This window comes from Neovison vison, chromosome 13 (genome assembly GCF_020171115.1).
Source record: "Neovison vison isolate M4711 chromosome 13, ASM_NN_V1, whole genome shotgun sequence".
In the NCBI taxonomy this organism is placed as follows: domain Eukaryota; kingdom Metazoa; phylum Chordata; class Mammalia; order Carnivora; family Mustelidae; genus Neogale; species Neogale vison.
Window position 1 is genome coordinate 15,515,672 of NC_058103.1, and position 22,439 is coordinate 15,538,110.

General features: G+C 38.6%; 1 protein-coding gene and 1 pseudogene across 2 annotated transcripts in view; one reads left to right on the forward strand and one right to left on the reverse strand.

The window, feature by feature from the left end:
- Positions 1-22,439, forward strand: part of YLPM1 (YLP motif containing 1) — a 76,771-nt gene that overhangs the window by 33,658 nt on the left and 20,674 nt on the right. For both annotated transcript variants that reach the window (XM_044231185.1, XM_044231184.1), the window contains 12 exons: positions 951-1,071; positions 8,167-8,587; positions 8,700-8,792; positions 9,787-9,982; positions 10,472-10,590; positions 11,076-11,230; positions 14,921-14,983; positions 15,258-15,377; positions 15,602-15,778; positions 15,858-15,941; positions 16,221-16,304; positions 20,073-20,153. In XM_044231185.1, the coding sequence (XP_044087120.1) occupies positions 951-1,071; positions 8,167-8,587; positions 8,700-8,792; positions 9,787-9,982; positions 10,472-10,590; positions 11,076-11,230; positions 14,921-14,983; positions 15,258-15,377; positions 15,602-15,778; positions 15,858-15,941; positions 16,221-16,304; positions 20,073-20,153 (1,714 nt within the window). The remainder of the gene's footprint in view (positions 1-950; positions 1,072-8,166; positions 8,588-8,699; positions 8,793-9,786; positions 9,983-10,471; positions 10,591-11,075; positions 11,231-14,920; positions 14,984-15,257; positions 15,378-15,601; positions 15,779-15,857; positions 15,942-16,220; positions 16,305-20,072; positions 20,154-22,439) is intronic.
- On the reverse strand, positions 5,867-6,720 carry LOC122894005 (annotated as a pseudogene).

Consider the following 22,439-nt stretch of genomic DNA (forward strand, 5'->3'; position numbering starts at 1 on the left):
ATAATATGATTTATATGAGGCAAAAAATAAACGATATTGACCCTTATTTTGTGTCTATTTGAGTCACTATACCCAATGTAGGGTAAAAGGTCTGAAGAGGTTATAGTAGATGTTACACCTGATTAAAGTAGGCATTTTAAGGAAAAGTTAAAAAAAAAAAAAAAGAATTTGACCAGAGATTTGAAGAAAAGCATAAAGAGTTACAAAATTACTCTTTAGGAATATGAAGTGTCATTTTTAAAGGTATAGACTGACATTTGTTCTCACTACACACAGCAGGGCCTGTAACTAAAATACCCACAAGAACCACAGAGGTAACTAAAATGAGTAAAAGTGGGCCAGTATAACTGGGGTGTGGTGAGGAATGTGGCAGACTGCTTCATGTAAAGTGGACGGCCACTACTCCAGTCAGTTCATTGTTGACATGAGGGAACGTAGGCCCATTGTTACCAAATCCCTTTAAAATGTGAATTTATATGTGAATTTTTATGTGAAATATCTTGCTTTGTAAATAATGGCAGCTAATTCAGATTTTAAAAACTGATGTGAAAGCCAAATTAAAACAAAAAAATTTCTAGGCCATATTTGGCCACCATTTTGCAACTTCTGGTCTAGAGTCTTGAACAAAAAATATAGCGAGAGAACTTTTTGTTCAATGAAAGAAACACATGACAAGTAGATAATATTTTAGAATAGACTCATGAGGCAGATTGTAGAGTCGGCCCTTGAAGATCCTTGAATACTTTGTAGTCATTTATAGGTTGTAGATGACAGGTCAGTTAGTTGTATAAAGGCAAGAGAGTGTTACCCTGCAGGTGCTCTCTGGGCACTGTAGAGGGTTTTAGAGGAAGGTTTTGAGGTCTATCTTTTGTTCTGTGGTAACAATTGTAGTCACTTAGGAATGGAGTAAACATGCCTTAATGGACCATGGCAATTTTATTTGTTCACAGGGAGCAGAAAGAACAGCTTCAGAAGATGAAGGACTTTGGGTCGGAGCCACAGATGCCTGACCATCTGCCTCCCCAGGACGCGAGGTTGCAGAACGCATCTTCAAGGCCTGGAATGTACCCGGTATGGGAAAATATGTGCTCAGGAAATGAAGGTGTTCCTGCTTTGTTTGTTTCTATGTTGTTTGATTTTCTTCTGTTGTAGTGAGTATAAAATTTCCTCTAGATAAAATGTAAATTTGGGGAAAGTAAAAAGCTAATGGTAATTGACCTTTGAAAATCTTTTAAGTGGTCAGAAGTGTGACAAGTGCATCTTTTCCCTAGGTTTTGATAAGTACACCAAGCATGCCTGAGCTACATGGCTTCATGATCACAAAACTGTAGAATTTTCCTAATAATCTCTTTTGTTCAAAAAGTCCTGTTTTTCATCTGGGCAGTTGCAGGGGCTCCCCTTGAACCTTGTTCCTGTGAGCCTCCTGGTCTCCCCACCTCCTTGGGCTACTGGTTCCTCAGCTATGGAAGGGATCAAACATCATGCCCCAGTTCAGGCGGTAAAGTTCTGTTAAAGACTTGTTTGATCAAGTTCTCCCTTTGTTTTCCATTCATTTTTGTTGTTTGTTGTTTTTACCTTAGTGCCAGTGATGGGCTTTTAAAAATGTTGTCATGCAAATAACTTTATAACAATACAATGAGAGAAAAAAAACTCAAACCATTTCATGAGATTAACTCTTCATTTTTCAGTGTTCCCTTTCATCCTGGTCTAACAAATAAAACTCATACATAGTTGTTAACACCAACGGCCACCATGATTTCACCTCTCTGTGTCTCCTGTCCTGTGTGTGCAACCATCAGCTTCCGGATGTGTGTCCTGTTGCTCAGCGTATTCAAATCGGAGCTCATTATCATTCTCCACTAAACTTGTTCTTTCTCCTCACCATCACCGAGTCGCGCAATCTGGAAACCTGAAAGTCAGCCTTAACTCTTTCCTTTGTCCTGCCCTTTCATCTTCAGTCATTCTGTTGACTGATTTTACTACCTTTTTAATATTAGTCAGATGCACTGTCCTGCACTTCCCCACAACCTCAGTCCTAGCCTTCGTCAGCTCTTGCCTAGATTATTCCAGAAACATCCTCGTTCATCTCCGCATCTCATTCCCCTCTGATCCATTTTCCATTCTGCTGATAGAGTAATTATTTTACTGTATTTTTTTTTTAAGATTTTATTTATTTATTTGACAGAGAGAGAGATCACAAGCAGGTGGAGAGTCAGGCAGAGAGAGAGAGAGAGAGAGAAGCAGGCTCCCGCCAAGCAAAGAGCCCGATGCGGGGCTCGATCCCAGGACACTGAGATCATGACCCGAGCCGAAGGCAGCGGCTTAATCCACTGAGCCACCCAGGCGCCCCTATTTTACTGTATTTTTGAACCAAATTTTGAAGTATAGTTTACGTGTCATAAGTCATTTTAAGCCTACGTAGGCTTGAGTTTTAAAGATTTTTTTTTTTTTTTTTTTTTGGCAGAGAGAGATCACAAGTAGGCAGAGAGGCAGGCAGAGAGAGAGAGAGGAGGAAGCAGGCTCCCTGCTGAGCAGAGAGCCCGATGCGGGACTCGATCCCAGGACCCTGAGATCATGACCTGAGCCGAAGGCAGCGGCTTAACCCACCGAGCCACCCAGTTTTGACAAATACAAAGAAGAACAGAATTTCTATTACCCCCCCAAAGTTCTCTAGTGCCATTCTCTACCCCTCTGCTTCACTTCAGACAGCACTGATAGGACTTCTAGCCAGATGGACATGCAGAAACATAAACCTCACTATTCCCCCATGGCTTTCAGGATGAAATCTAGAACACTTTATGTTCTTCCTGAACTGGACTGACCTCCGCTTACCATTACTTACCATTACCATCACTCTCCTACACTCTGCTTTTCTTCCACATGGAGCTTCTTACAACTCTGCAAGTGTGCCAGGCTCTTACCTCTCCATCCCTTTGCACATGCATGTTGTTTTCTAAAGCCAGAGTTTCTTTTCTTTCTCTTCTTATCCCCTTTTCCACCTCGTTCATTCTTGTTCATTTTTTAGAGCTCAGCTTTGTATCTTTTCCACTTGTGTAAGATGGTTGCCTTCACATATACCCCTGTAACATCTTGTACAAGCCTCTGTCATAGCCATTATCTTATTGTAGTTTGTCTGTTAACCTTGCTAGTCTTTCCTTTTAAACAGAGCTCATGGGGTGCCTAGGTGGCTCACTCGGTTGTGTCTGCTTAATGGCTCAGATCGTGATCTCAGGGTCCTGGGATTGAGCCCCACGTTGGGTTCCCTGCTCAGAGGGGAGTCTGCTTCTCCCTCTGCCCCTCCCCCTGCTTGCTTGTGCACTTTCTCTCTCTCAAATAAATAAAATCTTAAAAAAGAAGAAGAATCATCTTAAATTCCCGAAGTGGGATACTTTCAGTTACAGAATAAGGACATTTTTAATGATTCCTGGAATACAGCCAATGGCTTTTAAAAATAGTTGTATAACATGTATACTAGAGCCTTGCAAGTGTCAGCTACTTAATATTTTTAGTAGATTTAATAGTCTTAATAAGATATTTTAATAGGCATTTTTGATAATTAATGAATGTGAGGTTTTTTTCCCATATTATATTTCTTCTTGTAAAAATTCTCTTTTGTTCTTTACCCATTTATCTCTTTGACTCTTGAGGTTTTTCTTAGCAATTTATTTTATTATTAATGTAGTTATTCTTTCTTATGTAAATATGTAGGGATGTTTTGTTTTTTGTTTTTTACAAATGTATTGCTTTCACTGTGTAGTGTGAAGAAAACATTTTCTATTTTATTTATAGACATGGTCCCAAGAGTTCTTAAGATATTTGAAACAGGACTGGATAGCTCCAGACACAATAGTTTTTGTCTTATATTGGCATTTTCTTCAAGTTTAAAATGCCATAATTGAATGTTTACCCTTAGGTAGTAACCCTTTGTCTTTAACTGTAGCCTGTAGTGATCTCTAGTTAAACAACATTTCTTGTGTATTGGCCAAATCCATTTGTTACTCAAAAAGTTTGTTTTTTGGCGGAATAAAGCTTTGCTTGACCTTCGCTTTGTAAAAAAAAAAAAAGTTTGTTTTTTGAAGTACAACCCATCCATGAGTAAATATGTAAGTAATATATATTGTTGGCTGGTATCTATAAGGTCTAAAATAGCTGTCCGTGAAGAACAAACAAACCAGAAACAATGAACTAAGAGAAAAGTGTAGTGAGCATTTGAATCAAGCTTGCGAAGATTAAAATAGAATTTGACAACTGGGGTTCAGTACTGAGTAGAAAGGATCTGTCAAGAGGTTCCACTGTCTCTTTAATACACATTTCTGTTGATATTTGGTGATTGCTTTGGGAAAACCATTGTAAACATTGCATGCTACAGTGGCACTCCCTCTTGGGGAGGTTACCAAATGTCCCACTAATTTTCTTTGTTTTGGTGTTTCCTGGTGTTGATGTTGTATGTTGGTACCAATCTTGCCACAAACTACTCTTGTCAACCAGACAACTGAATAGAAATGAGGAGGCTAGCTAGAGTTTATTTCTGTCTCTGGAAATTCACTCTTTTTGTAGCAAGAGGTCACCAGAGTGAGAAAGATAGTTTATAGCAGAGGTTCTTAGCCAAGGGGTCAACGTCAGAATTATTCACAGAGGTTTTGTTTTTAACTAGTACTAGGCTTACCCGCTGTGGAAATTCTGTAAGTGTGGGGTGGGCCTGGGACATTTATATTTAAATAACTAAGTCCCTAACTTTTCAGGAAGGTGAAAAAGAGGGTGGTACATTGGGGGGAGGGGATGATAATGTTGAGGACAAGGTTTTTTTGTTTGTTTTTTGATTATGTTCAGTTAGCTACTGTATAGTACATAATTAGTCCTTGATGCAGTGTTCAGCGATTCATTAATTAACGCCCAATACTTTTGAAGTGGGTTTTTTTTTTAAGATTATTTATTTATTTATTTGATAGAGATCACAAGTAGGCACAGAGGCAGGCAGAGAGAGAGAGAGAGGAGGAAGCAGGCTCCCCGCTGAGCAGAGAGCCCAATGTGGGGCTTGATCCCAGGACCCTGAGATCATGACCTGAGCAGAAGGCAGAGGCTTTAACCCACTGAGCCACCCAGGCGCCCCTGAAATGGGTATTTTATTTATTTATACTTAAACCTATAAACCAACCAGTCAACTGGTACTATTATCATAATACATTAAAATACAAAACATCTTTCCACAAATACTAGAATAATGAACAAATTAGGAGTATAATAAAACAACACAAGGGGCAGAGGAAACCCATGAAGCACATTATAGCTTAACACTTTACTGTAACAACTGAGGTTATTAACAACTAAAGCCTCACAATGTCAGAAAATACAAATAAGCCTTCATCACACACCTTTGTATTTTTTTTTAAGATTTTACTTATTTATTTGACAGAGAGAGATCACAAACAGGCAGAGAGGCAGGCAGAGAAAGAGGAGGAAGCAGGCTCCCCGCTGAGCAGAGAGCCCGATGTGGGGCTCAATCCCAGGACCCTGAGATCATGACCTGAGCCGAAGGCAGAGGCTTAACCCACTGAGCCACCCAGGCGCCCCACACCTTTGTGTTTTTACTTCCAATTCTTGAGATTAGATTTTAGAGCCTAAAGATATCCAAATTATCACTGCATCTAGTTATCTATAGCCAGAAGCATGCTATGTTGTCCATAGCAGCCAATGCTACTGGAACCTCTTTGATTAGACTCCATTTGTACCCCCTCAGTTGACACAGCATAGTGAGAAACAGAATATCAAGGCAGAGATGCAGGACCCTAAAAGACAGATCCTAGGAGATGAGCCCAAATTGAGATTGAATAATATACTCATCGTCACTCATCTTCAGGCTGTACGTTCAGTCATTTGAGAATAAATCCTTTCTTTGCTGGGTGCTAAGGTACTTAGCAGTTTGCTGTATTACTCTATGGCTTCCCCAGCCGTTCCTAAGATAGACTCCACATCACTGACCAGAGTTGACTAGAACTGGATCTGGGGATGCAGGGATTTTTCTCCACAGTTGTGGAGCTGGTTGTTCCAGGAATCATTGTTCCAGGCCTGGGGACACCAGATCTAACTGCTGCAGGAATGGTTGCTCCCTATGGAAAGGTTCTGGAAGTGTTCATCAGTTATCCCTGGTGACAGGAAGAGAAGCCTGGGTGTTCTGTATTTGCTGATCTGTCCTGAGTCATGCCGTTGCTATTTGGCCAATTGTGTTTCTGGCACCTCTTACATTTCATTCTCTGTTTCTGGAACCATGTCTTAACGTGCATGTAGCTAATGTTTGGAATTGGGAAGTTCTTGGATCTGCTGGGAGACGAGGTATTTCTGTCTCTGAAATTCGTCATTGAGTATATGTAGTTGGGTCTGAGAGAATAGGGTTCTGATCGTCCGTTTCTTGGCCAAGGCCACATCTTCCTTCTTCGCTGTTCTCGCTTCTATAGAAGTGGGTAGTAGTTTTACTCTGAGACTGGTGGAAGAATCGGGCTGTCCTGAACAAACAGATCCACGGAGGGAGGAAGAGGAGAGATGGTCTCCATGTGGGGTGTCTCAACAGATGACATTTGCAAGGACGCATGATTTTCTTCAGGCCTGTAAATCTCAGGCATTGGAGAAGAGTCCCTAGAATTGGGTGCTTCAGGGCAAGGCAGACATTGGGGCTGAGCTGGAGCCATACTCCTGTTACTGAGTTAAGGGGAGAGGGAAGAAAAAACTGAGAGTGAGATTGTTTGTTTTAAGATTTTATTTATTTTATTATTAGAGAGAGAGACACAGAGAGAGAGAACAAGCAGAGGGGCAGAGGGAGAGGGAGAGAATCTCAGTCTCTGCTTACTCCAGAGCTTGCCATGGGACTTGATGCCACAACCCAAGATCACTATCTGAGCTGAAATCAAGAGGGTTCGCCCAACAGATTGAGCCACCTTGGCACCCAAAGAGTGAGATTGTAAGAAAGGCCCTGGGTTTGTGTTTCTAGGTGGGAGAGCTTAGAGAAATAGGAAGATCTCCAGATGTAAGAATATCAGACAGGATGAGGTGGGTCACCACTGCAATAGCGAGAGCCAGCCCAGTCTAGCAAAAGGTCGAAGACCGTTGTTTTTCTTTTTCCTAAATAACCTAATTGAGGTACTTGCATAACAAAGAATCTACCCATTTTCAGTGTGTGACTCAGTGATTTTTAATAAATTTTACCAAGCTGAGCAATCATCACCATAACCCAGTTTTAGAACATGGTCATTACCCCAGTAAGATTCCCTTTTGCCAGTTTGCAGTTAATCCTCATTCCTGCCCCAGGTTCCAGGCAACAATTAATCTACTTTTTGACTCTCTAGATTTGTCTTTCTGGGCATGTCATTTAAATGGAATCCATACAATATGTGGTCTTTCAAGTCTCTTAAGTAGCCTCATGTTTTCAAAGTTCATCCATATTGTAGCGTGAATCATCACTTCATTTCGTTTTATTGCCAAGAAAATTCTGTTGTATGGATATACCATGTTTTGTTTATCCGTTCATCTGTTGATAGACCTTTGGTTACTGAATAATGCTGCTATGAATACTTGTGCAAGTCTCTAAGTGGATATGTTTCTCTTGGATAGACACCTGGGAATGGAATCACTGAGTGTATGGTAAATTTATGTTTAACCTTTTGAGCAACTATTGAGCCATTTACCAAAGTGGTTGCACCATTTTACATTCCCATTGGCAATCTAAGAGGGTTCTTGTTTCTCTGCATTCTTGGCATCATTTGCTATTGTCTGTTTCATTAACTACAGCCATTCTACTGGGTATGAGAGGGTATCTCATTATGGTTTAATTTGTATTTCCCTGATGACTAATGATGTTAAGGATCTTTTCAAGTGCTTATTCTGGTATCTTCTTTGGAGAAATGTCCAAATTTTTTGCCTGTATATATTTTTCTATTGTTTGTCTTATTAAGTTATAAAAATTTTTCGTATTCTAAATACAAATCCTTTATCAGATACGTGATTTGCGTATTTTTCTCCTATGGTGTATTTTAAAACACAAAAAGTTTTTAATTTTGAGTGACTCCAGTTTATCAACTTTTTCTTTTATGGATGGAGAATCAGATTTTAATTTCTACTGATGTGTGAAAACATGATGGTCTGCTTATCCACTAAAGCATTTACTCTGTTCTCCAGCCTCCGGGGTCCTATAGACCACCCCCTCCTATGGGTAAACCACCAGGTTCGATTATAAGGCCTTCTGCTCCACCAGTAAGATCATCTGTTCCCGTGACCAGGCCGCCTATCCCAATACCACCACCACCGCCACCGCCTCCTCCACCTCCACCTCCTCCGCCAGTAATAAAGCCACAGACTTCAGCTGTGGAACAGGAACGCTGGGATGAAGATTCTTTCTATGGTCTCTGGGATACAAATGATGAACAAGGACTGAATTCAGAATTTAAACCAGAAACTGGAACAATTCCACCTGCTCCAGTATTACCACCTCCACATGTTCACCCTCCTATCCCCCCTCCTGGCCCATTGCCTATGGGTATGCCACCAATGTCCAAGCCACCGCCAGTGCAGCAGACTGTTGATTATGGCCATGGCCGAGGTAAGTGATGGTGACAGGTCTGTATTTGAGATTCTTAAGAAGTTGTTAGCTTCACCTTTGTCTTCTTTAACCTTCATTCTTATAGTGTTTTTTCCCTGATTTTGTTCACCAGATATGTCCACTAATAAAGTTGAGCAGATACCCTATGGAGAAAGAATAACTTTGCGCCCAGATCCACTACCTGAAAGATCAACTTTTGAGACAGGTAGGAGTCAAAGAGATCAGTACTTTTTTCTTTATTAACATATAATGTGTTATTTGTTTCAGGGGTACAGGTCTGGGACTCATCAGCCATGCACAATACACAGTGCTCACCACAACACATATCCTCCCCAGTGTCCCGTCACCTTGCCACCCCATCCCTCCCGCCACCCCCCTCCTCCAGTGAGCCTCAGTTTGTTTCCTGTGATTAAGAGTCTCTTACGGTTTGTCTCTCTCTCTGGTTTTATCTTGTTTCATTTTTTTCCTCTTCCCCTATGATCCTCTGCCTTGTTTCTCAAATTCCATATATCAGTGAGATCATATGATAATTGTCTTTCTCTGATCGACTTATCTCGGTTAGCATAATGCCCTCTAGTTCTGTCCACATTGTTGCAAATGGCAGGACTTCATTTTTGATGGCTCCTTAATATTCCATTGTATATATATACCACATCTTCTTTATGTATTCATCTGTCAATGGACCTCTGGGCTCTTTCCATAGTTTGGCTATTGTGGACATTGCTGTTATAAACATTGGGGTACAGGTGCCCCTTCGGATCATTACATTTGTATCTTTGGGGTAAATACCGAGTAGTGCAATTGCTGGGTCATAGAGTCATTCTCTTTTCATCTTTTTGAGGAACCTCCATACTGTTTTCCAGAGTGGCTGCACCAGCTTGCATTCCCACCAGAAGTGTAGGAAGGTTTCCCTTTCTCCAAATCCTCAAAAACATCTGTTGTTTCCTGACTTGTTAATTTTAGCCATTCTGACTGGTGTGAGGTGGTTTGAGAGATCAATATTCTTAAATCAAAATTCCTAATTACATGTGATTTTCCTTTTGGTAAATTATCTGGGTCTCCCTTCCATATAGTTAAAAGATTCATAAGTTGAATTTAGAATCATAATTTATACCAGTTCTATAGTTAAATTTGCACCTTTCTGCTTTTATTTCAGAAAAGGAGATGTAGCTCTTACCGTGTACTAATTGTTTTCATAGAGCACACAGGCCAACGTGACCGTTATGATAGAGACAGAGACCGTGAGCCTTATTTTGATCGTCAGAGTAATGTCATGGCAGATCATCGAGATTTCAAAAGGGATCGGGAGACACACAGAGACCGAGACCGAGATCGGGGTGTGATTGACTATGACCGGGATCGATTTGATAGAGAACGCCGACCTCGAGATGATAGGTATGTTATGAAAAATATCTTTTTGCCAGGTGTACAAATTATCATAGGCTTAAGTTCAGCAAAAGTCATTGTATCTAAAGGAAATTCAGTAAATGATGTGTTCTTCTTGTACATATGTATGTATAATTTGGAAAGGTATGAGCAGTTCCAGACTATGTACCTAGTCTGTTTAAACTTTGTGAGCTTGAATTCCAGAGAATTGAATGGGAGATGGAGATAGCTAGTAAGGCAAAGAAATAATATTGTTAGTAAAGGTGTAGTCATTACCTAAGTAATAGGCAAATAGTGTATTTTTGCAATTCATGAGCTCTTTAGATGTGTATATGCAAGGCAGATCTAAATGGAAAAGCAAAATAAAAATGAAAATGTCAACTGTATAGTAGCTATACATGGAGAAAATTGGGCAGATAGTAAATACTGCATTGTAAGACAGACCTCCCATTTTTTTTTTTTTTTATTTTCTAAAGCACTTCCTGTTGCATCTTACAGGACTCAGTCATATCGAGACAAAAAAGACCATTCCTCATCCAGAAGAGGGGGATTTGATAGGCCATCCTATGACCGGAAGTCTGACCGACCAGCCTACGAAGGTCCATCCATGTTTGGAGGTATGTTTGGAGGATGTTGAGAATGCAAATCAGTGGAGATGTTTCTGTATCCAAATCAGCTAAGGATATAAACTTTCAGAGTAAAATGTACTCACAGATTTTTCAGAGATGGCAACATTATTATCAAAAGTAGCAGTGTAGAGGCGCCTGGGTGGCAGAGCAGCTTAAAGCCCCTGCCATCGACTCAGGTCATGATCTCAGGGTCCTGGGATCAAGTCCTGCATCAGGCTCTCTTTTTGCTAAATTTAATGCAAACAAAGATGATTTAGTATTTTTCAGGACATTCTGTTTGCCTGAAATCGTACCTGAATCTTTTTATTTTCTTGATTTTAATAGATTTATGTTTCTTTAGACTTTCTCTCATTAAGGTTAAAAGTGGCCCCCCCAAAATCATGAATAATATTACCTTAGCATGATTGAAGAGAGTTAAAATTTAAAATAATTACCACATAAATAGTAATTTTGTTCGACTGCTGGAATCCTAGGAGAACGAAGAACTTACCCAGAGGAGCGAATGCCCCTGCCAGCTCCTTCACTAAGCCACCAGCCACCTCCAGCTCCACGGGTTGAGAAGAAACCTGAATCTAAGAACGTGGATGATATTTTGAAACCCCCTGGCCGAGAAAGCCGACCTGAGCGAGTGAGTCCTATGTAGTTGACTTTTTTGTCAATCAGAGGCTGATAGGAGATCTTTTTAATATCCTGAGTAGAGGGGTGCCTGGGTGGCTCAGTGGGTTAAAACATCTCAGGTCATCATCCTAGAGGCCTGGGATCGAGCCCCCACATCTGACTCTCTGCATGGCAGGGAGCCTGCTTCCCCTTCTCTCTCTCTCTCTCTCTCTGCCTGCTTCTCTGCCTACTTGTGATCTCTGTCAAATAAATAAATAAAATCTAAAAAAAAAATTTTTTTTAAATATCCTGAGTTAGAATTTCTCGATTTTTCTGTGACAGGGTAATACCAGAGTCAAGGCAATCTTACCATCTCCAAGTTATTATATAATCTCAAATTGCTTACCCTATAGAATTTAGGAAATTAGAGATTAATTGCTTGGCAGAAAAACATGTTGAAAACTTCAGAAAACAGTTCATAAGAGGTCCATTCATTGCTCTGTTATTTTGAAGAGGGGGAAAGTGGATTTGGTTTTATGGCATGTGAAACAAAAAGAGGGAGAATTAGGAGACTTGATTTGCTTGGGCTTGTTTTCCTAGTGACCTCCAAATGTGTATTTTTTTTTTTCCAGTTAGTTAACAGTGTTATATTAGTTTCAGGTGTACAATATAGTGATTCAACACATCCATACGTCACCTGGTGCTTATCAGGACAAGGGCACTCCTTAATCCCCACCCCTGTCTAACCCATCCGCTCACCCCTCTCCCCTCTAGTAACCATCAGTTTGTCCTCTTAAGAGTCTGTATCTTGATATGTTTCTCTCTCTCTCCCTCTTTTTTTCCCTTTGCTCATTTGTTTCTTAAATTCTACATGTAAGTAAAATGATACGGTATTTGTCTTTCTCTGACTGACTTATTTCACTTAGCATTGTGCTCTTTCCGTCCATGTCATTGCACATGGCAAGATTTCTTCTTTTTATGCCTAAATAATATTCTATTATATATACACCACATCTTCTTTGTTCAGTTGGATATTTGGGCTGCTTCTATATCTTGACTATTGTAAATAATGCTGCTGTAAAGATAGGAGTGCACGTATACCTTTGAATTAGTGTTTTTGTATTCTTTGGGTAAATAACCCAGTAGTGCCATTGCCAGATCAGGGGGTAGTTGTATTTTTAACTTTTGAGGAACCTTCATGCTGTTTTCCACAGCACTGCACCAGTTTGCATCCCCACCAACAGTGCACAAGGGTTCCTTTTTCTCCACATCCTTGCCAACACCTGCTATGTCTTATGTTGTTGATTTTAGCCATTCTGACAGGTGTCAAATGTATACATTCTTAAATTTATATTGCAAAATAGTTAGATTCTGTTTCAGCAGACTGATACTAGAGATTTCCATCAGATGTTTTGACTACATAAATCATTGTCATAAAATCTATTTCATCGGGACGCCTGGGTGGCGCAGTTGGTTGGACGACTGCCTTCGGCTCAGGGCGTGATCCTGGAGTCCCGGGATCGAGTCCCACATCAGGCTCCCAGCTCCATGGGGAGTCTGCTTCGCTCTCTGACCTTCTCCTCGCTCATGCTCTGCCTCACTGTCTCTCTCTCTCAAATAAATAAAAAAAAAATAAATAAAATAAAATCTATTTCATCTATTTTTAGTATAGCTATCCTAGCTTTCCTGTGGTTGCTTATTTGCATGATTTATCTTTGCCATCCTTTTATTTTCAAGCTATGTGTCTTTGAATCTGAAGTAGGTCTCTATTAGACAGCACAGCATATAGTTGGATCACATTTTTTAATGTGGTCTAACAGCTTCTGTCTTTTAATTGGATTGTTTAAGCCACTCCACACTTTAATATTGTTATTGATATAGTTAAATTCCATTCTGGGGTTTCCAGTTGTATAGAAATACAACTGACTTTTATATATTGATCTTATTTTATATATTGATCCTGCAACATTGCTAAATTCCATTTATTCTAACTAATTTTTAGTGGATTCCCTAGGACTTTCTATATACGAGATCATGTCATCTGCAGATAGCGAGGGTTTTACTTCTTCCTTTCCAATCCAAATGCCTTTTAATTTTTTTCTTTTCTTGCTTACCTCCAGTACAGTATTGAATAGATGTGATAAGAGTAGACATCCTTATTTACTCTTGATCTTAGAGAGAAAGCTTTCAGTATTTCACCATGAAGTGTGATGTGAGCTGTGGGTTTTGAGTAGATGTCATTTATTAGGTTGAAGAGATTCCCTTCCATTTTTAGTGTGTTGAATGTTTTTATCATGAAGTGATGTTGGATTTTGTTGAATGCTTTTCCTGCATCAGTTGAGATTTTTGTGATTTTTATTTTTTAATGTGTGTGATTTTATTCTTTTGTATGTGATTTTTGGGGGGTTGTTTTTTGTTTGTTTGTTTTCTCTATTGATAATGATGTATTGATTACAGTGATTGGTTTTTGGATGTTAATTTGCATCCCTGGGATAAATCCCATTTAGTCATGGTGTATAATTCTTGGTGTATAATAATGTTGCTGGACTCCCTTTGCCAGTATTTCATTGGGGATTTTTGCATCCATATTCATAAGAGATAATCTATAGTTTTCTTGTGATGTTTTTGGTGTTTGGTTTTAGAGTATCTGCTTGATTTCAATTGCTTGGCCTTATAAAATGAGTAGAGAGTTGTTCCTTCCTCTTCTATTTTTTGGAAGAACTTGTAAAGAGTTCTTTAAATATTTGTTGGAATTTAGTGATGAAATTATGTGGACCTCTGAGCTTTTCTTTGCAGGTAGTTTTCTTTTTCTTTCTTACTTTTTTTTTTTGTGTGTGTGTGTGTGTGTTATGTTAACCACCATACAGTACATCAGCAGGTAGTTTGCAATTACTAATTTAATCTTTTCACTTGTCATGGGCATATTCAGATTGTCTATTTTTTCTTGAGTCATTTTCAGTTGTTTGTGTCTTTCAAGGGATTCGCCCATTTCACCTAAGGTGTCTAATTTGTTTGTATACAACCGTTGGTAGTATTCCTTTAAACAATTTTTTATTTCTGTAAAGTTGCTAGTTGTGTTCCATCCTTCATTTCTGATTCTAATAATTTGAGTCTTTTCTCTTTTTTCTTAGTCAGTCTAGCTAAAGGTTTGTCAATTTTGTTGATCTTTTCAAGAACCAGCTTTTGGTTCTATTGATTTTTCTTTATTGTTTTTCAGTTGTCTATTTTATTGACTTCTGCTCTAATATTATTTCCTTCTTTCTCCTTGCTTCAGATTTGGTTTGTTTTTCTTTTTCCAGTGTCTGAAGGTGAAGGTTAGGTTATCAATCTGAGATCTTTCTTCTTCATATAGGTGTTTATGGCTATAAACTTCCTTTTCAGCACTGCTGTAGCTGCGTCCTATAAGTTTTGGTATTTTTATTTATCTCAAAGTATTTTCTGATGTTTAAATTCCTTCCTTGACCCATTGGTTATTTGGGAGTGTGGTGTTTAATTTTCACATGTGAATTTTTCAAAATTTTCCTACTATTAATTTCTAATTTCATTCCATTATGGTCAGAGACATACTTTATATTATTTCTGTCCTTTCAAACGTATTAAGGTTTGTTTCATGTCCTATCATATGGTGTATCCTGGAGAATGGTATGTCACTTAACTATAAGACATCATTGTAAAAAAATCTTCTCTGAGTGATTTTTTTTGGTTTTTCATTATGTTTCAGATTGTTGTTATAATGAGAGGATTGCCTGGCAGTGGAAAGACACATGTTGCAAAACTTATTCGAGTGAGTATGGGAAAGCCAAAAAATCCGTTGCTTTTGTTCCTTCTTGTATGATATTCATACTGGTATTTCCTATTTGATTCATTCTTATTGGCCCATGTGGGAGATGCTGTCCCATAAACATTTTGTTCTGCTTAAATAAATATTTTTGCCTTTGCTTGATTTGAAACCACCAGAAGATTGCATGTTATGTAGCTATGAGAAGGAACTTTGGTTTGAGCATTCATTAATTTATTCTTTGGATTCTCTTTAACTCTCTTGACTACATGATTCTTAGGATAAAGAGGTAGAATTTGGAGGACCCGCACCTAGAGTTCTAAGCTTAGATGATTACTTCATCACTGAAGTGGAAAAAGAAGAAAAAGACCCAGATTCTGGAAAGAAAGTGAAAAAGAAGGTATGGCATATTCCTCTCGGACTGTGCTCTGATTCATTAATAATATTGAGAGGAAAACGTGTTCAGAGAGTAATTGTGTCTTTTTTGAACACAAAGGTTAGTACTTAGGTGTTAAGGAAAGACTGACTACAAAGTTATCTCTATCCAGAGGCTAACCAGGGAAGAGGTTTAGGATGGTTCTTTGTTTTTGCTAACTCCGTATCTCTTTTGGGATATCCTATTAGGTCATGGAATATGAATACGAAGCTGAGATGGAGGAAACCTACCGCACCAGCATGTTCAAAACTTTCAAAAAGACTCTGGATGACGGCTTTTTCCCTTTTATCATCCTGGATGCCATCAATGACAGAGTTAGACATTTTGACCAGTTTTGGAGTGCAGCAAAAACCAAGGGTTTTGAGGTAAAACAGCTTTAGAGTACTTTATATTATCATGTAAGTGTTACATTTGTTTGCTTAATCGCTGTTCATTCTTTCTTAGGTATATTTGGCTGAAATGAGCGCAGATAACCAGACTTGTGGCAAGAGAAATATTCATGGAAGAAAACTTAAAGAAATAAATAAGGTGATTTTTGGAAACAGGAAGTGTTGTATTCTCAGCTTCATTTTGTCTGTATGATCAATGTTGTTTGGAAGTTCTTGTTTATCCTCTTTACTTTCAGAAAATCTTTTCTACCTTCTTTAGCAAATGATTCTTATCCTTTGTATCTAAGTGAAAAAGGTGTGGCCTTCTTCCAGGAACTGGCCTGTTAGACTTCACAGTATTAGTTAAATTTGTCTTAAATGTGCAGCTGGTCTTTGAGTAGTTTCCCGAGATGACTTGACTTCCTGAATCTTTCAATAGATGGCTGACCACTGGGAAACTGCACCTCGTCATATGATGCGTCTGGACATTCGTTCTCTGCTGCAAGATGCTGCTATTGAGGAGGTGAGTGTCCTCTGCCATGAAAGCAGCACAGAAGGGACCTTTTTTGGCAGCTTTTTTATCTGGAAAAAACTTTAAACTACAGAAAAGTTGCATGAATCATGTAAGAACACCTATACAACTTTCACTGAGATTTCTGATAATATTTTGCCACATTTTTCTTTTTTTTTTTTTTTTAAAGATTTTATTTATTTATTTGACAGAGAGAAATCACAAGTAGATGGAGAGGCAGGCAGAGAGAGAGAGAGGGAAGCAGGCTCCCTGCTGAGCAGAGAGCCTGATGCGGGACTCGATCCCAGGACCCTGAGATCATGACCTGAGCCGAAGGCAGCGGCTTAACCCACTGAGCCACCCAGGCGCCCCTGCCACATTTTTCTTTATATAGATATATATGTCCTTTTTTTTTTCTATTTAAATTCAATTAATTAACATATAGTGTATTATTAGTTTTAGAGGTAGAGGTCAGTGATTCATCAGTCTTATATAACACTCAGTGCTCATTCCATCAAGTGCTCTCCCTAATGCCCATCACCCAGGTACCCCACTCCCCTTCAGCAACCCTCAGCTTGTTTCCTGTGATTGAGAGTCTCTGATTAATCACAGGGAATTCTGATTAAGACTCTCTAATTTCATCTTGTTTTATTTTTCCCTGCTTCCCCTATGCTTCTCTGTTTTGTTTCTTAAATTCCACATATGAGTCATATGATAATTGTCTTTCGCTGATTGACTTATTTCACTTAGCATAATACCCTCTCACTCCATCCATGTTGTTGCAAATGGCAAGATTTCATTCCTTATGACTGAGTAATGTTCCATTGTTTATATTATACCACATCTTCTTTATCCATTCATCTGTCAGTGGACATCTGGGCTCTTTCCATAGTTTGGCTCTTTTGGGACATTGCTGCTATAAATATTGGGGTGCAGGTGCCCCTTTGGATCTCTACATTTGTGTCTTTGGGGTAAATACCTAATAGTGCAGTGGCTGGATCACAGGGTGATTCTATTTTCAACTTTTTAAGGAACTTCCATATTGTTTTCCAGAGTGGCTGCACCAGTTTGGGAAGTTTGCATTCCCACCAACAGTGTAAGAGGGTTTTCTCCACATCCTTGCCAACATCTGTGTTTCCCGACTTGTTAATTTTAGCCATTCTGACTGGTGTGAGGTCCTATCTCATTGTGGTTTTGATTTGTATTTCCCTGATGACGAGTGATGTGGAGCATTTTTTCAGGTGCCTGTTGGCCATCTGGATGTCATTTTTGCAGAAATGTCTGTTCATGTCTTCTGCCCATTTCTTGACTGGATTATTTGTTCTTTGGGTGTTGAGTTTGGTAGATTATAGATCTTGGATACTAGTCCTTTATCTGATAAGACATTTGCAAATATCTTCTCCCATTCTGTCGGTTGTCTTTTGGTTCTGTTGACTGTTTCCTTTGCTGTGCAAAAGCTTTTTATCTCAGTGAAATCCCAATACTTCATTTTTGGCTTTGTTTCTCTTGCCTTTGGAGGCATGTCTAGCAAGAAGTTGCTCTGGCTGAGGTCAAAGAAGTTGCTGCCTGTGTTCTCTAGGATTTTGATGGCTATGACATAGATATATATGTCTTCTTATTCCTACTATTGTTATCACTGTGATTGTAGAACTGTTTGAGAGTTAAGTTGTAAACCTCATAACCCTTAGCCCTTCACCCCTAATACAGTGTTTCAGTATGTATCTCCCAAGAACAAGGGCATTCTCTTATAAAACTAGAAGTCCCAGTTATCAAATTCAGGAAATTTAACATTGATAAAGTATTATATTAAGTAGTACAAATTTCCTGAATTAAATTTCCTGAATGATCTCATGTAATGTCCATATTTACATTTCATTAAACGTTTCCATAATGTGCTTTATAGCAATTTTTAAAAATCCAGGAGACCATCCTTTAATATTAAAAATACTTTCTCAGCCATGTCATTGTCTGGAAAGACAAGGAATTTTTGAAGAATATAGGCCAGTTGTTTTGTAGACTACCCCTCAATTTGGGTTTGTCTGGTTGTTTTTACATGATTCGTTTTAAGTTAAACATTACCAGGAATGCTGTGGTGGAATTTACTTTGGTGGAAGTAAATCTTTATCATGAAAAGGAGAGATTTTTCTCTTTTAATCAGTTGTGTACTTCTGTTTGGTTTGAGCTCCTGTGAATGAGAGTTTTCTATACGTAATGTTGTCATTGTGTCTTTATGTGTTTTTACCTCCCAGTGCCATTCGTCTACCAGTTTCCTCTGGTTTCTGCCCCAGCCATTCCGATACATTCTCAGCAAAGATTTACATGAAAATAGATAATTCTCACTTCTGTTGCCTAATCCTGCAGCCACATATGACTTAGTTGACCATGTCCACCTTCTTGATAACATTTATCTTTTGGTTCCTCCGAGTCTACTTTCTCCTGGTTTTCCTCATGCGTCTCTGGCCATTCCTTTCAGTCTCCTTTGATGGCTTTTCTTCCTACTCAGTCCTAAATGTTGGAGTTCTTTAGGGCTCTTAGGATCTTATCATTCTGTACATTTGATATAGATAGCTTGGATTGCCACATATGTGCCCTTAATATTAAATTGTGAGGAATCAAATTAATTTTATCAGTATCTTAACACTAGTTATATCTTAGTAGAGGGATTATGGGTGATTTTTATAATTCTACCATTATTTTCCAAATTCCTTACCAAAAACATGTTACTTTAGTACATCTCAAGTTCAGCCTGTCCACTATGTAATTCATCCAAACCTGTTCTTCTTCTGGTATTCTCTTTCTGAGTGATTAGACCCACCAATCACTTGGTAGCTGAAACCTTGACTCGACTCTGTTGTCTTTTTTTTTTTTTTCCCAATTTATTTATTTTCAGAAAAACAGTATTCATTATTTTTTCACCACACCCAGTGCTCCATGCAAGCCGTGCCCTCTATAATACCCACCACCTGGTACCCCAACCTCCCACCCCCCACCCCCACTTCAAACCCCTCAGACTGTTTTTCAGAGTCCATAGTCTCTCATGGTTCACTTCCCCTTCCAATTTACCCAAATTCCCTACTCCTCTCTAACGCCCCTTGTCCTCCATGCTATTTGTTATGCTCCACAAATAAGTGAAATCATATGATAATTGACTCCCTCTGCTTGACTTATTTCACTCAGCATAATCTCTTCCAGTCCCGTCCATGACTCTGTTGTCTTTTGCTCTTTATTCTGTGTTATACAAACTTTCAGCCTTTTCCCTCCAGCATGTAGTCAGTCTACAAGTTTTGTCAATTTTACCTTATAAATACTTCTCTAATCCATCTGCTCTCTATTTGCATTGCTACCATTCTGGGCCAAGCTACTATCATCTTATTTTTCACAATACCCTTTCTTACATTTTGAAATTTGAATCATACACATGTTTTACTGGATTGGAGAAATACTTGCTAGAGGTTTTGAAGAGAAATCCTGGTAATCACAGGCATCCAAAACAGGTAATCATCAACTTAGCATATATTATTATATTCAACTTAATAGGAAATTATAAAGATGGATATCCTGGGAAAATGAAAGGCAGGACTGTCATTCTGTCTTTTTATAAGTTCTGTTTCAAACTTTAGGGTTTTAAAATTAGGATGTAACAGTGATTCTGTGCTGCCCTGCTTTGGGCACCTTTGCTGTTTCAGATCTCACTGAGGGACTCAACGTTTTCCTTAATGTTAACTCATCTTTTTTCTTTTTTCTTTTTTTTTTTTTTTAATTATTATTGGGGTGGTGTAGGTAGAGATGGAGGATTTTGATGCAAATATCGAAGAACAGAAGGAAGAAAAGAAAGATGCAGAGGAAGAGGAAAGCGAACTGGTAGGAGACAGACCAACCACTTTGAACAAAGTGTCTCTATTAAAATTTTTAAGGGTTTAATCTCAGATCTATGGTCAGATTCCTACTGTTGATTTATACCTTAATGGTAGAAATTTCTATAATCATCTTCAAGGAGACTTCTGGTACTTTTTCTTTTTCCCCTGATCAGAAGAACCCTCTACTGTATTGTTACATGAAAATTTTAAGAATGCTAAGAAACTTACCCTGTACTCACTCATCTACTTGTGGGTGGCTTTAGGGAAGTCTACTTTTTAAAAAAATCAATTACATATGAAAAGGCATTCTTACATTCCAGCAGATATGTGGTACAGCCTACCCAACATATGCATAATTGTCTCTTCTTTGCTACGAGATTTCAAAATTGAGCTTCTGTCAACTGAGGCAGAAGAACTTCTAGAATGAGAAGGCAGAGGGTTGCCACTGACTGCTGAATTTGTTCTTCTGCATTTTATCCTTTTCAGTGATGGGGAAAATGATTTGAGTGTGTAGGCAATGCATTTTATTGAGGCTTATTAGAGGCTTCCGTAGTGTGAGTTCAAAGTTCCCGTGTACCTACTGTAAATGCTTTTGATCACACCTCTGTAGAGATGTTTGCCTTACCCTGTCATTGAAAAATACGCGACCTGTAGAATTATGTTACTTTTCAGTGTTTGCTAATGAGGCACAGAGATTAGCAATGTCTTGAATCAGTGTTGGCTTTTTTAATTCAAAATATTATTTGGTTTATTTAATACATCAGCCCTTGCTAAAGCTGCTTCTCATACTCTTCTGGAAATGTACAAAGTGAGAACCCTGATTCTTACCCCTAGAGAATATAGACTCTCTAAGGAGTGGTCCCATCAATCCCGTGTGTGATACAGAGGACTTTGAAAAGAAACTGTGTGTGCAAAGAGATGGTGTCAACCTCTACATTCCTAGATTTCATATGCGGATTAAAAAATAAGCTTTAAAGTTAATTGCATTTGAGTCTCAGTATGTTTTTTCTTTAAACAAAATATTTTTCTTAATTAGGTTGGTTTTTTGACATATATGATCTAAAACTTAGGCAGGAAGTTCATTTATTAAAGGCCCACGCAGTTGTGGAATATGGCTAATGACCTGTGGCTACTTGCAGCGTGTGTCCTAGAAGGTGATCATGTGATAAATCTATAATGCTAGCTTTCTGAAGCTCCGTCTTCCTTTTGTGGAGATTTCAGTTCAGGATATGGTTCGTAACATCTGACTTGTCTAAGTGTAGGTCAAAGCTCGAAACTTTTAATTGAATGTACTATTTATTTTGAAAAGTGAAACACGCTGTAATACTCTATTATTACATCAAAAAACATGGCAAAGAAGTCTTAGAACTCTACCCTGCTGGACTATCTCTTTTATTTCCAAGTGGCCTAACATTTCAACCAGTGAGAAGATGATACAATTTTAAGGAAGAACAGGGCGGTTCCAGCAGGAGGAAATTAATATGCTCATTTTGCATATCTTTATATTCTAAAACTTCTCTTAACCCATTCAAAAAGGCCAAATCCAGATCTTCTGCTATTGGGTTCTATTCCAAAAGTAAAAGATTCTTGGAGAATTTTAACCAAAGGGTTAAGAGCAAGTCTCATGTCATTTGGACCATTTTAGTGGAATTCTCAATAAACTTTGCATTTTCTGCTTTGTACTAATCACTGCAACTGGGCAAAATCCAACCTTTTCTTGGTTAAGAGAATCCTTTTGGGGGATCACTGGTATGATATTTTTCCTTCTTTAGTACTTCAGTGAACCTAGTAGATATGATTCACAATCTGTAAATATGTTATTCTAGTGATGCTTAAGGTTTTCAGGTGATTTCGGAGATATGACTTGTACAGATCACATCAGTACTTTCAGCGCCAGTCACTTCAGCATAGCTTTGTCTTGGTTTGTTCTAGAAATGCATTTGGGGAAGATGGTATGATTTACAATCTGAAGTACTACCTAATAGGTGAAAGTGAATTATTAGTCGGGCTTAAAGACTAGAGAAGTACCACACCTGTAGGTGTCCTGGAAGAACGATAATGCTCCCGTACTCAGACACAGCAGCTGTTGTCATGAAGTGTCAGCATCCTTGCCAGCCTGCCTTTGTGTCAGTCTGCTCCGTGAACTTGAATATTCCCAAGAGTAGAGATACTAATTCTTACAAGAAGATGCTGACACCTGTGATGATTCTGTTCTGTATAATAAGCCCTAATACTAAAGTTCTGTATGTTAGGATCTAATAGAGAACAGAGTCCAAGTAAAGGAAAAGCG